This window comes from Ranitomeya variabilis, chromosome 6 (assembly GCF_051348905.1).
Source record: "Ranitomeya variabilis isolate aRanVar5 chromosome 6, aRanVar5.hap1, whole genome shotgun sequence".
In the NCBI taxonomy this organism is placed as follows: domain Eukaryota; kingdom Metazoa; phylum Chordata; class Amphibia; order Anura; family Dendrobatidae; genus Ranitomeya; species Ranitomeya variabilis.
This window is the reverse complement of record NC_135237.1, coordinates 335,172,689-335,187,316: the sequence shown is the minus strand read 5'-3', so window position 1 is coordinate 335,187,316 and position 14,628 is coordinate 335,172,689. Positions and strand designations below refer to the sequence as shown.

The window sequence follows — 14,628 nt, the reverse complement described above, 5'->3', positions numbered from 1 at the left end:
CCATACTGCTCCATGTACCGCACTCACACAGGTGCAGAGCCCCCCATACTCCTCCATGTACCGCACTCACAAGTGCAGCGCCCCCCATACTCCTCCATGTACCGCACTCACACAGGTGCAGCGCCCCCCATACTGCTCCATGTACCGCACTCACACAGGTGCAGCGCCCCCCCATACTCCTCCATGTACCGCACTCACACAGGTGCAGCGCCCTCATACTCCTCCATGTACCGCACTCACACAGGTGCAGAGCCCCCCATACTCCTCCATGTACCGCACTCACAAAGGTGCAGAGCCCCCCCATACTCCTCCATGTACCGCACTCACACAGGTGCAGCGCCCCCCATAGTCCTCCATGTACCGCACTCACAGGTGCAGCGCCCCCCATACTCCTCCATGTACCGCACTCACACAGGTGCAGAGCCCCCCATACTCCTCCATGTACCGCACTCACACAGGTGCAGCGCCCCCCATAGTCCTCCATGTACCGCACTCACACAGGTGCAGCGCCCCCCATACTCCTCCATGTACCGCACTCACACAGGTGCAGCGCCCCCCATACTCCTCCATGTACCGCACTCACACAGGTGCAGCGCCCCCCATACTCCTCCATGTACCGCACTCACAAAGGTGCAGAGCCCCCCCATACTCCTCCATGTACCGCACTCACACAGGTGCAGCGCCCCCCATAGTCCTCCATGTACCGCACTCACACAGGTGCAGCGCCCCCCATACTCCTCCATGTACCGCACTCACACAGGTGCAGCGCCCCCCATACTCCTCCATGTACCGCACTCACACAGGTGCAGCGCCCCCCATACTCCTCCATGTACCGCACTCACACAGGTGCAGCGCCCCCCATACTGCTCCATGTACCGCACTCACACAGGTGCAGAGCCCCCCATACTCCTCCATGTACCGCACTCACACAAGTGCAGCGCCCCCCATACTCCTCCATGTACCGCACTCACACAGGTGCAGCGCCCCCCATACTGCTCCATGTACCGCACTCACACAGGTGCAGCGCCCCCCATAGTCCTCCATGTACCGCACTCACACAGGTGCAGCGCCCCCCCATACTCCTCCATGTACTGCACTCACACAGGTGCAGCGCCCTCATACTCCTCCATGTACCGCACTCACACAGGTGCAGAGCCCCCCATACTCCTCCATGTACCGCACTCACAAAGGTGCAGAGCCCCCCCATACTCCTCCATGTACCGCACTCACACAGGTGCAGCGCCCCCCATAGTCCTCCATGTACCGCACTCACAGGTGCAGCGCCCCCCATACTCCTCCATGTACCGCACTCACACAGGTGCAGAGCCCCCCATACTCCTCCATGTACCGCACTCACACAGGTGCAGCGCCCCCCATAGTCCTCCATGTACCGCACTCACACAGGTGCAGCGCCCCCCATACTCCTCCATGTACCGCACTCACACAGGTGCAGCGCCCCCCATACTCCTCCATGTACCGCACTCACACAGGTGCAGCGCCCCCCATACTCCTCCATGTACCGCACTCACAAAGGTGCAGAGCCCCCCCATACTCCTCCATGTACCGCACTCACACAGGTGCAGCGCCCCCCATAGTCCTCCATGTACCGCACTCACACAGGTGCAGCGCCCCCCATACTCCTCCATGTACCGCACTCACAGGTGCAGAGCCCCCCATACTCCTCCATGTACCGCACTCACACAGGTGCAGCGCCCCCATACTCCTCCATGTACCGCACTCACACAGGTGCAGCGCCCCCCATACTGCTCCATGTACCGCACTCACAGGTGCAGCGCCCCCCATACTCCTCCATGTACCGCACTCACACAGGTGCAGAGCCCCCCCATACTCCTCCATGTACCGCACTCACACAGGTGCAGAGCCCCCCATACTCCTCCACGTACCGCACTCACAGGTGCAGCGCCCCCCATACTCCTCCATGTACCGCACTCACAGGTGCAGCGCCCCCTATACTCCTCCATGTACCGCACTCACACAGGTGCAGCGCCCCCCATACTCCTCCATGTACCGCACTCACACAGGTGCAGCGCCCCCCATACTCCTCCATGTACCGCACTCACACAGGTGCAGCGCCCCCCATACTCCTCCATGTACCGCACTCACACAGGTGCAGCGCCCCCCATACTCCTCCATGTACCGCACTCACACAGGTGCAGCGCCCTCATACTCCTCCATGTACCGCACTCACACAGGTGCAGCGCCCCCCATACTCCTCCATGTACCGCACTCACAGGTGCAGAGCCCCCCATACTCCTCCATGTACCGCACTCACACAGGTGCAGCGCCCCCAATACTCCATTAATAAATACCCCAGTCTGATAAGAAGTCAATACTTCCTATTACAACTACTGCTCGCACCTCATTGGTTGGCGCGAATCTCCGTATATAAAGGCCACACCTCCTCAGTACGCACGCGCAGTATTGAGCCGATCGTACAACCACGTCTACTTCCGTTAGTGCCGGAAAAGGCGGGTTCTCTGTCTTCCTAATGCCCGCCCCTCTGTCTGGCTACGCCCACGCCCTCCCATTTCTCTAGAATACGTAGCACGTCGCCATTGAGTGAAGGGGTCTGAGAGTTGTGTAAGAGGCGGCGACGTCAGGAAAGACCCTCCACCGCCTGAGCTTCTGCGCGTCTCTCTGGGCTCCACAGCTGCGACACCCCGTGCTCCGCCATGACCTCGCTGCGCCATTTGGTGCTGTTGCTGCTGCTGGCTTTCCCGGTCACCCTGCTCGGCAGAGGTACGTGTAGTGTGCGCCCGTTACAGTGTGTGGCCGGATGGAAGTGGCGCAGCCCTGTGCGGCGGTTGCCCTGGAGTTTCCGGCTGCTCTGGTCCCGTCCTCCGGTGCTGGCTCCGTGCGGGAGGAGCGCGGGGTGTGCGGTGCTCCGGCCCGTGGCTGACGTGTCACTGCGCCCATTCATTCTGCGGCTCCTCCCCACTAGTGCAGGGACAGCGGGGTGCTCCATGGGATGATCAGTGATGGGTCCTCACTCAGTGCCCACTTTCCTCCAGCTTGTGCCCCACCTGTGAGGATCTGACCCTTTAGCTCCCTGTGCACACTGTGTGGCGAGCCATCGCCCGGCTGAGCAGGTCACACATCTGTGGCTGCAGGATCAGGGGCCCATGAGGTAAGGGGCCACGTCTGCAGGTTGAATTGTGTGTTGTGGAGCGTTATTGGGCTGCTAAGGGCCCTTCTATTGTTCTTCACCAACTGTCAGTGTTCCCCTGGCCTGGGCCTTATCTCCCCCCCCTATATAATAGGCAGACGGTATCAGCCACCTAATGTGTGTTGGGGTCTTTACACTATCATTGCTGTAATACGCAGATCTGACCTGGCAGCTACTGATCTCCTCTCTAGATGAATGTGAGACCCCCAGTGTGGAGTTTATAATAAGTAAAGCGGATCCAAAGAAATGAATGGTTGTCGTGAAATCCTCTGATCGGCAGGGACCCTCTGACATATGGGAAGGAGTTGTCCGTGGCGAGCAGGCAGTGTTAGGGGAGGCCCTCCACCTCCTTAATTACCTCTGTTTTGGGAGATCCTCCGCCTCATCTGCTTCTCATCTTGAAATGAAGAGCAGATGCGGCTCTGTAACTATTTCTTGGCAGAGATCCGTGACCCAGAATAGCCGATTCTCTGTGGCCTGTAGATGACTACATCAGGCCTGGACTACAGAAGGCCACAAGATAATGAGGGATGGAGAGAGGAAGGTGCCACAATGTTCTGTGTGCCTGACCTTGTTTTGCAGCCTCTGACATAACACACCTTTGGGCTTTGTTTGTTTTATTGTTTTTTATTTTTTCAGCGTTTGTGTCTTTTCTTGGCTAAGCTGTTCAGTTTATTTCAGACTTTCTTGGATGTCCTTCAAATAGTACGCAGCAGGTGATGACTCCACATTTGATAGCCCCTTGGCATCATGCATTTTGGCTCTTTTCCACATCACTGTTTGCATTTTAGAACTTCACCTAAAAATCTCACCGTTGACTTTTGGAGTGTCCAAATCTAAAACGCCTTCTTTTATCATAGGTCCTTTAGTTGCTGCCCAAGATGCCACAGAAGATGAAGAAGCCATTGAAGACTCTGTAGTAGAAGATGATGATGACGAGGCTGAAGTGGAAGAAGATGAGACGACAGACTTGGTAAACGGGCATACATAATAGAGGATGGGTGGTCTAGCTGGGCTCTATCCTGAGCAGGGGATGTTTTCCTCTGTTTCCTCCTACTGCCACCTTTCAGCTGCTTGAAATTTCCCCCTAAAAACGCAGAATATTGTAACACAAGCTGAATTGCTTTACTGAACCAACCTCCGTTACCTTCCGTTATTCCCACTATATCAAAATTATCTTCCAACATTATGAATTCCAGTTTCCCCATCTCAACCATCACTTTAATTTAATCAATAGTATATATGAAAATCAGCAACTTTGTAATATAACTTATCTGAGGAATCTGCTTCTTTCTCCTCCAGGACTGATCATTCATTCTTAATTCAGGGACATAATCTGTATTTAGCGAAGACTGATTTTCTCACTAACCAGATAAGAGGTGACAGTTGGTGCCTTTAAAAGTCTATGGGGAGGAGGATAAAGAGGCTGATATTCTGCTACATGTTCTCTATAGAACTTTATAAGCACCAACTGTCACCTCCTAGATGAGAAATGGGGAAATCTTATTTGCTGAAGACACATTTTACAGTAAATTGAGAGTGAGTGTTCCACTCAGGAGGACAAAGAAGCCGATTTGTCTAAGATGCATTGGAAAGTTTCTTATTTTAATATGTAGTAATGATTTGTGAAAAAACAAAAACAGTTACTCTTTAATCTCAGACAGTCTTGTTCCATCTGTAATATCTGTGTATGTCTCAGAGAATTGCTAGTATACAGTTTAAATGCCAGGAACCAGTTTGGCTTTTTTATTTAATGGCCATACAGCAATAACTTCTATGGACTCTGCAAAGTAAAATCTAAAAAGTCCGATACCAGCAGTAAATCTGAAGCCTCTTTCGTACCCGATAGTTTGCCCAGGTGCTGGTCGGCAGCCTCCTGCTTCAGTGCAGGCATGTGAAGGCTCGTATATGGTGCGAGGAGGAGGATTTATATGAAATGGTCCTTCACTGTGTAACTAGTGCTTGGAGCATCTGTATTGAATTTTCTGCAAAACATTTTGTGTACGTTGGATATTTTTTTTTTTCTCTGTTAACAGACAGAAGAAAAGGAGGAAGAAGAAGATTTGAGTTCAGGTGAACCGAAGGCCTCTCCCAATGCTGACACCACTATTTTGTTTGTTAAAGGCGAAGGTAATTCACAATCCTTCTATTTCAGTAAAGGGGGATTCACATGTTCTAAAGTGATTGAATGCCCTAAAGATATGTCACCACTCTATGATTGATCTGACCACTGAGCCCCCTGCCATTTTTGAGAATTATGGGCATGCAGTCCTGGTATCACTTAGTGGCCATATCACTGTATTTCCTGCACCCAGGCCAGCAGCGTGTGGCATAGCTAGAATTCCCTGAAAGCCGGGTGGATGGAAAAGCTCTTGTGCAGAGAATTCGGAAGGGGGCACAGCACTACAGCAGCCTGTGTGACTTTTGTTCTCTGTACCACCAGCAATCATACAGTGTTGGCACATCTTTGTCATATGTTATCATTTATAAAAGATGAGCATTCCCAACTAGCCTCATTGCCCTTCCTGAAATCTCATATGGTTGGTTCACCTTCACACTAAAGTCAGAGGAACACTGGGATTTGTTGAGCAGTTATTGTTTTTAATAGTTTTTGTACTAATATGATCAGTCCATGTCCTTATAATAATCATTGGGACAAATTTCAGTCTGTGTGCTGGAAAAAGCATGTGGGGCTTCAGAGTTTTATCAGATTCATCTTTTTTACCATAAGATTTTCTTAACTTTTTTCCTTGCTTACCGTGTGTGTTTTTCCTTATCTGCACAGTGCTCCTGGTTTTAACCTTTTCTCGACATCTGCTATCCATGTACTGCACATGTCTGTTGAGGGCTTATGGAACAGGCCGAGTGGCTGAGCTATGCAGTCACATATGCCTGTAACAGCAGCAAACCGAGCTGAGCTCGGATCACCACCATTTAAAAGCAGGTGGCCCAGGGGACGCGCCATTTTGAATCCCTTCCCAACACCACATCTTTCCCCCATCAAAAGTAAAGACATTTTAAAATGAAAAAACCCTTTATATCACTGTTTGTAAAAGTCCAATCTATGAAGATATAAAATGAACCTCATAAAGAGATGAAGCATCATAAAGAGAAAAATAAAATGAACACCACAATAGCATTTTTATTTGTGGCTAAAACTTATTATTGCTGTAATAAGAAGTGAAGAAAACGTGTATACTCCAAGAATGCTACTGATAAAACCATCAAATAGCTGTGTAAAAAAACAAGCCTTTAAATGGCTCAATCAACAGAAAAATTAAAAGGTTATGGGTCTTGGAAAATAACTTGACAAGTACCGTAATTTTTTGGGTTTCGTATCACTGTAATCGTACTGATCTGTAATTTCATGTTCCCAGGTTTATTTTTACAGTACTATGAACATCATAAAAATAAAACCAAAATGTGGGTTTGTCTTTGATTTTTTTACTTAATTTATTTTTGTTCTTCCCATTTTCTAGTAAATTGATTAGTGTCCTGCAAAAATTAAGCCCTCATAAGGCTATGTGGATAGAATAATAAAAAGTTATGGCTCTTGGAAGACAAGCGAATATAGAAAATTGTCCAGTCAAGAAGGGGTTAAAATAAAATTACAATCGCCTGCTTTCCCTTTATTTAAAATAAAAATAATTTAAAAAATTTACATTCTGTTATTCCTGTAAATGTCTGGTCTCTCAAAATCTAAAATTATTTAACCTGTACGGTAAACTCCAGAATTGTTGTTTTTCTATTGCAGCAACGCCGCACTTAAAAGCAGTAGTTATTAATTTCCCCCCACCACCCCCAAAGTTCGGTCAATAAAAAAAATTATCAACGCACCACATACCAAAAAAACCCCACTATCCCTCGTTGCTAAATTGATGATTTTTTTTTTTTAATCCTAGTGACCTGGGCAATCATGTTTACAGGTCATTTTAACCACACAATAAATATAATAAAAGCCTGCAATTTAATATACCGTACCCATTTTTCAGTACATTATATGGTATGAATGGTGTCATTCCAAATTATAAGTTTTCAAGCAAATAAATAAGTCCTCATAAAAAAATTGGATTCTGGAAGAAGGAAAAAATGTACAAAAAGTGGCAATGATAAGGATGATAAGGAGGGGTTGCTGTGGTCCTGTAATGAAACCGCAGTATGTACAAGTATAGATGTGTGTATCGATGCTACAGCCTTATACTCTGCATGTGTTGTGTGAATAATGCCATATTTTCACCTCCTTTTAGATTTCCCAGCTAATGATATTGTAAAGTTCCTTGTTGGCTTCACAAACAAGGGTACCGAAGACTTCGTGGTGGACTCCCTGGATGCCTCCTTCAGATACCCTCAGGACTACCAGTTCTATATCCAGAATTTTACAGCTCTTCCTTTGAACACAGTGGTTCCTCCTCAGAGGCAGGCCACCTTTGAGTATTCTTTTATCCCAGCCGAGCCAATGGGGGGACGTCCCTTTGGGCTGGTCATTAATCTGAATTACAAGGATGCCAGTGTAAGATTTCATTATTCTTGTTAGAAAACATTAAGACTTTCCTTGAAACCTTTTCAGAGTATATAACATGGCCACTTTCACCACAAAAACAAATGCCGTATTATAATATATAGGGAAAAAATGTGCTACAATAGGCTACAAAGAGAAGATTTGGTGTTAAATGTAAAATTGTAGCATGGTTTATCATTTTGCAACTAAATGGTAAAGAAGCCTTGCCTCTCTGTTGCAAAATTCCCGTGTCGTCCCAGTGCTTGGTCTCCAAAATCATGCAAGTTAAAACGATAATCCATATAAGTTTATCACAAATTGGTCATCTAGTCGAAATTCTTGCAAGGTCACCTTTCTAGTGAGTCAGTGGAAAGTTTTCCAAGAGCTATAACTTTTTTTGATTTTTCCATCTATACAATCATGTGATAATTGTTTTGAATGACTCAATTCATTTTTATCGTAAAATGGGGGAAAAAAAATTCTAACCACTGAGAACGTATGGAATGTCCCCCAGATTGAGTGCTGTTAATGCTGTTGAGAATTGACAATTTAACGGCAGCGTGCAGAGCGCCACCCGCTGGTGTTAGAGGCAGATCCTGTAGTAATGACTAATGTAGCACAGTTGTTCTGGTCACACTAGGCTGGCTGTTGCCGCTCCCTGTTTTGCCAGCTTCTGATCTGTACAGATACATTGTATTGATACTGTGTCATATATGAAGGGATGATTTTAAGTGTAACCATGTACTACATTATACCAGATTAGTTACAGTAGTGTTCCCCAACTCTAATCCCCGCAGCCCACCAGCAGTTCCAGTTTCACTATTTCCTTAACTTAGGCTGGTTTCACATTTGCGTTTTTTGCCACTGCGTTTTACCGCAAAAAAACGCATGCGTTTTTTTTCCTATACTTAACATTAAAAACGCATGCGTTTTTTTGCATGCGTTTTGCCGCGTTTGACAACGCATGCGTTTTTTCCATGCTTGCGTTTTGTTGCGGAAATGCAACATGTAGTAATTTCTAGAGGCGTTTTTTTGCGGCAAAAAAACGTATTGCTGTCTATGTAAACGCATGCGTTTTTAAGCACATGCGTTTGTTTGCGTTAAAAACGCATGCGTTTTTATAGAAAAAAACAAGAATACACACTGATAAGCCACCCCCCACCATCAAGGTGATAAAGGGATCCTAACCCTAACCCTAAAGCCGGTAATTCAATTGCCGGCTTTTCGTTTCTCCTGCCTAAACCCGAAATGATATGAGACATGGTTTACATACAGTAAACCATCTCATATCCCCCTTTTTTTTTGCATATTCCACACTACTAATGTTAGTAGTGTGTATGTGCAAAATTTCGGCGCTGTAGCTATTAATTTTAAGGGTTAAATCACGGAAAAAATTGGCGTGGGCTCCCGTGCAATTTTCTCTGCCAGAGTGGTAAAGCCAGTGACTGAGGGCAGATATTAATAGCCTGGAGAGGGTCCACGGTTATTGGCCCCCCCTGGCTACAAACGTCTGCCCCCAGCCACCCCAGAAAAGGCACATCTGGAAGATGTGCCTATTCTGGCACTTGGCCACTCTCTTCCCATTCCCGTGTAGCGGTGGGATATGGGGTAATGAAGGGTTAATGTCGCCTTGCTATTGTAAGGTGACATTAAGCCAGATTAATAATGGAGAGGCGTCAATTATGACACCTATCCATTATTAATCCAATTGTATGAAATGGTTAAAAAAAACACACACACAATATTGCAAAGTATTTTAATGAAATAAACACACAGGTTGTTGTAATATTTTATTGCTCTCTCAATCCACCTGAAGACCATCGTTCTGTAACAAATTAAAAATAATAAACCAACAATATACATACCTTCCATAGATCTGTAACGTCCCACGATGTAAATCCATCTGAAGGGGTTAAAATATTTTACAGGCAGGAGCTCTGCTATAATGCAGCTGTGCTTGTGCCTGTAAACCCCGGGGAATTAAGGTAATGTAGGTCAATGACCTATAGTTACCTTCAGTCATGGTGATGCGCCCCCTGCTGGATGTCCTCATATGACGTCGAGCGTGGGAAAAAGTTCCCAGGCTGCAGTTCATGAGGACATCCAGCAGAGGGCGCATCACCGCGACTGAAGGTAACTATAGGTCATTGACCTACATTACCTTAATTCCTGGGGTTTTACAGGCAGGAGCACAGCTGCATTATAGCAGAGCTCCTGCCTGTAAAATATTTTAACCCCTTCAGATGGATTTACATCGTGGGACGTTACAGATCTATGGAAGGTATGTATATTGTTGGTTTATTATTTTTAATTTGTTACAGAACGATGGTCTTCAGGTGGATTGAGAGAGCAATAAAATATTACAACAACCTGTGTGTTTATTTCATTAAAATACTTTGCAATATTGTGTGTGTTTTTTTTTTTTTAACCATTTCATACAATTGGATTAATAATGGATAGGTGTCATAATTGACGCCTCTCCATTATTAATCTGGCTTAATGTCACCTTACAATAGCAAGGTGACATTAACCCTTCATTACCCCATATCCCACCGCTACACGGGAGTGGGAAGAGAGTGGCCGAGTGCCAGAATAGGCGCATCTTCCAGATGTGCCTTTTCTGGAGTGGCTGGGGGCAGATGTTTGTAGCCGGGGGGGGGCAATAACCATGGACCCTCTCTAGGCTATTAATATCTGCCCTCAGTCACTGGCTTTACCACTCTGGCGGAGAAAATTGCGCGGGAGCCCACGCCAATTTTTTCCGCGATTTAACCCGTACAATTAATAGCTACAGCGCCGAAATTTTGCACATACACACTACTTACATTAGTAGTGTGGAATATGCAAAAAAAAGGGGGATATGACATACAGTAAACCATGTCTCATATCATGTCGGGTTTAGGCAGGAGAAATTAAAAGCCGGCAATTGAATTACCAGCTTTTCACATATATCGCGCTGAAGTAAATATAGCTTTTTCTATTTATATTGGGTTTTCTAGATGATTTTGATGATTGGCAGCTGTCACAGACTTCTCAGCATGCGTTTCAAAAACGCAAACGCATGAAAAAACGCATGTAAACGTGGCAAAACGCCGCTTTTTTTTTACCGCATGCAAAAACGCATGCGTCTAAAAACGCAGCGTTTGCACGCGTTTACATGCGTTTTTTCACCACCTGCGTTTGCGTTAACGCTGCGTTTTTAAACGCAAATGTGAAACTAGCCTTAAATAACTCAATCACCTGTACAATATTAAGGAAATCCTGAAAACATGATTTGTGATTGGGCCACGAAGACTGGAGTTGGGGGAACACGGAGTTAGAGCACCATGCCAGTGAATGGGACAATAACATGACCTTTGCACTTTCAACATTTTTTTTTTTCTTTTTTCCTTTAGGGCAACTCTTTCCAGGATGCTGTGTTCAATCAGACTGTGACAATTATTGAAAAGGAAGATGGCCTGGATGGAGAAACGTAAGTGTACAACTGCTACCCTTGTAAGATGGATATTGGTCATGCTTGGTCACACCCTGGTATAAGCTGGGTCCCTATAGAGTTCTTGCCAGTGGTCACACACTAATTTTGTTCATAAAGAGGTTTTCACTTGTAACATTTTCACAAATGTTATATTAGTGAGATGAATGGGATAATGGATTTCCAAATTGACTTTTGGGTGATGTAAGATGGGATGCTACAGCCTTATACGCCATTCTTTTACATTACCCTTTTTTCTGAGAGTAAAAAAAAAATAAAAAAGTGTGTGTATATTACTATTTGTTCGTAGTGTTGACTCGTGTTACATTCTGTCTTGGCAGAATCTTCATGTACTTGTTCCTCAGTGGTCTTGGGCTGCTTGTCATTGTTGGTCTGCATCAGTTGTTGGAGTCCAGAAAGGTAAGCTCAGATAACTGCTGCCGAGACCTCCACCTGTAGTCTATGTTATTCTTCTGCTCCTGAGTAATGTTTTATTGTTTTTAAAATCCACAATACTGTTTCAGAGAATGAGGTGGAGTGTTTGTTTTGTTTTTTTTTGTTTTTTTTGGCTTTCTTCTGCTACTTCTGGTCTTTTCCAAGGGGGTCATGGCTCCCTGAGTAATAATTGAGCAGTGTAAAGAGTAAGCACACAACCCCACCCCACCCCCAATTCATAAAGCACATAAAAACAGCACTTAGTAAAAAAAAAAAAAAAAAAAAAAAAAAAAAAAAAAGGCCCATATCTCTAAAACTGCAGGGTATATTTAAGAAAAACAACATAGTGGACTGCAGTAAACTTATATGGCATGTGCATGGCATTAACCATGGTGACTTGTTCAATAAATGTCAGATCAAACTCGTCTGTTGGTCAGTGGAATAATCGGACAGCACTCTGATGCCAGCTGTGTGTTGTACATTTTTCACTGACCGTTTTGATGCTTGAAAAACCTCCATTAGTGTCTGTTTTTTTTTTTTTTTTTTTTTCTATCCTAGAACTGTCAAAACTTGCAGTAGTTTTAGTGTACTCGACAATTCACTGAAGTCTATGAGCCCTAACTCTAATCCAGTGTAGCAACATGTGGTGGCGTACATGGCTGTCAGAGAGGCAGTCACCTGCCATCCACTCAAACCCACATCACCCAAGACTGTTCATGTAATGTGTCTAAATGAAGAATTATAATGGGGAACCTGTTCAAATACTTTATGTAGCTGTGTGTGTCACCCGATGCAAAAGTTATTTCTTGCCATTTAAAAACAAGGGTTAAACAACAAAACAGATACATCTCTATTCACATAACTTTGTAAAATTGCAGAGAATCCAGGAAGCAAGAATATATATTAATATAGCTTCATTCCATGGTGGACACGAGCTACAAAGAAAACTATGTATCCGCATGTCCATGCAGCTGCTGCCTTATGTGATGGCTGAGCTTTGCCCATAGTATTGTGACTGTATGTAAATGCCTGTGTTTTTCTGTCTGCAGAGAAAGCGACCTGCCCAAAAAGTGGAGATGGGCACATCTAACCAAAATGATGTTGATATGAGCTGGATTCCTGCTGAGACGTTGAGTCAAATCAGTAAGTATTCTACATCCATGGCTGCTCTTTACTCCCTGCTGTATACATAAGTAAAGCATTGCTTCCCAATATGCTAGTAAGACTTGTAGGATCCTCTACTAAAATGTGATACATGGAGACACTGTTAGTAACTATCGGTGGGACTAGTGGGAAAATGACGCTTCTGATTTCACTGCAGTGTCTGTTCTCTTCTCTAATACTTCTTGCTGTCTTTCTTTTTCTTTATTTTTTTGCTTCCTTGCAACTTCAGTGCAAAGTAGACGAGGTGAGAGCACTTAAATCTGACTGAAGTACTGATATGTTTCCGCACTGTTTGTGATCTTGGCTGCTGTACTACTGACTATAAAAGTAAAGATTTGGCCACCATACCTGAGCATTGCTTTGTTTTTTTTTCCTCCCTTCTAATAAGGAACTGTTTATACAATTCAAACCTCATTATTTTCACTTACAAAAAAAAATTATTGCTTTTCATTCTTTTTATATACTATACAGGTAAAATGTTTAGTTTTTTGGCAATTAATCATTACATTTATGGTCAGTACCAAAGTGTTTTGTGTGTAACGGAGCACTCGTCCTATTGTGCCAATGGCTTTCTGCTTAAATTGGTATCCACAAGAGTGTGCATGTCTCACATTTGTGAGGTCACTGAGCTGTCAGACAGCTGTCCATCTGCACAATACTTACTTTTTTTTCCCCCTTTTACCTTCTAGACAAAGCTTCCCCAAGAAGATCTCCTCGTAAAAGAGCCCAGAAACGATCAGCAGGATCTGACGAATAAACAGACTTTGTGATTTGTGACAATTGTCTGTCCACTAATACCAGTCCCTCCTATCCAGGATGAATAAACCTGTGACATCCATAATGGAAAAGTGGAGTAGGATGTGAAGTCTTGTAAAATCATTGACTGCAATTTTTTTTTTTTTTCTTTTCCCATAGGGGTTTTTTCTTTTTTAAATAAATCTTTGGTCCCCACCCCCCTCCACCATTAAACTAAGGAATGATACATCAGCAAGGATCTTGAAGCACCGTAATACTGCAGGGGCAGTCCTAAGTTGCATGACTTCTCCATTCACTGGCCTGTTTGTACAATTTGAGAGCAATGTGACTATGGACGTATTACGTTTTTATTCCCCTCATTGCAAGTTGCAGTGGATTTTTGCGGTGGCCCTGCTTCTCTGTGCCTGTTTTCTGAGACCTGGTGAAGTAAACCAGTGTATTTGGCTTCTAGGTTAACACTCTGCTATGGGGGAAAGAGCTGATGAGCTTGCCTGTCGCCAAGTTGTGACCTGAAAATGTAATTGTGTGTAAAGACTTCTAGCAGAAGTTTTTACTGACTATCTTGGTTTGGGAAATCATGGTTATGTGGAATATTATAAGATGAGGTTTTTAATAGATTGGCATATCGAATGGTTGAATAAGACATTGTGTCTGTGTGGGTGGGCAGAGGTGTGCAAAGAACAAATCTTACTTTTTGTAAACAGAGAAAGTCATTTGGAACAGTCAACCTGCAAGTGTACAAAGAAATAAATTCTTAAATAAAGCGAACTCCATTTTTGTACTGCTGCTCAACCTTTTGTAGGGCTAAACAGTGAGGTTTCGAAATTTCACCAAGTGTGGCTTCTTCATTAAAGGTTTACGCTTTGCAAAACTGGTACCCTGTATATTATGATACAAAGTCTCAGATACAGATACCACAATACGAAAGAGTCCTAATATTGTCAGCCAGGACTACTATGGGTTATACAGGGTAACAACAATAACCAGTGATGCATATTAAATGCCAAATTAGGTCTGATACCTATACATAGCGACTAGATCAGTGAGATCAAGGACACTCCTGGATGTACAATTCCTACAGAAAACATGGAGTTCATGTCCAAACCAAGTATTAAA

At 44.5% G+C, this 14,628-nt stretch overlaps 1 protein-coding gene across 1 annotated transcript; it reads left to right on the top strand.

The window, feature by feature from the left end:
- Nucleotides 1–2,434: 2,434 nt before the first annotated feature.
- On the top strand, nt 2,435–14,293 carry SSR1 (signal sequence receptor subunit 1). The gene is made up of 8 exons (XM_077269822.1): nt 2,435–2,760; nt 4,048–4,160; nt 5,224–5,317; nt 7,435–7,697; nt 11,081–11,157; nt 11,499–11,577; nt 12,642–12,735; nt 13,446–14,293. The coding sequence occupies exons 1-8, from the start codon at nt 2,694–2,696 to the stop codon at nt 13,511–13,513; spliced, it is 855 nt and encodes a 284-aa protein (XP_077125937.1). The 5' UTR covers nt 2,435–2,693; the 3' UTR covers nt 13,514–14,293.
- The last annotated feature ends 335 nt before the right edge of the window (nt 14,294–14,628 follow it).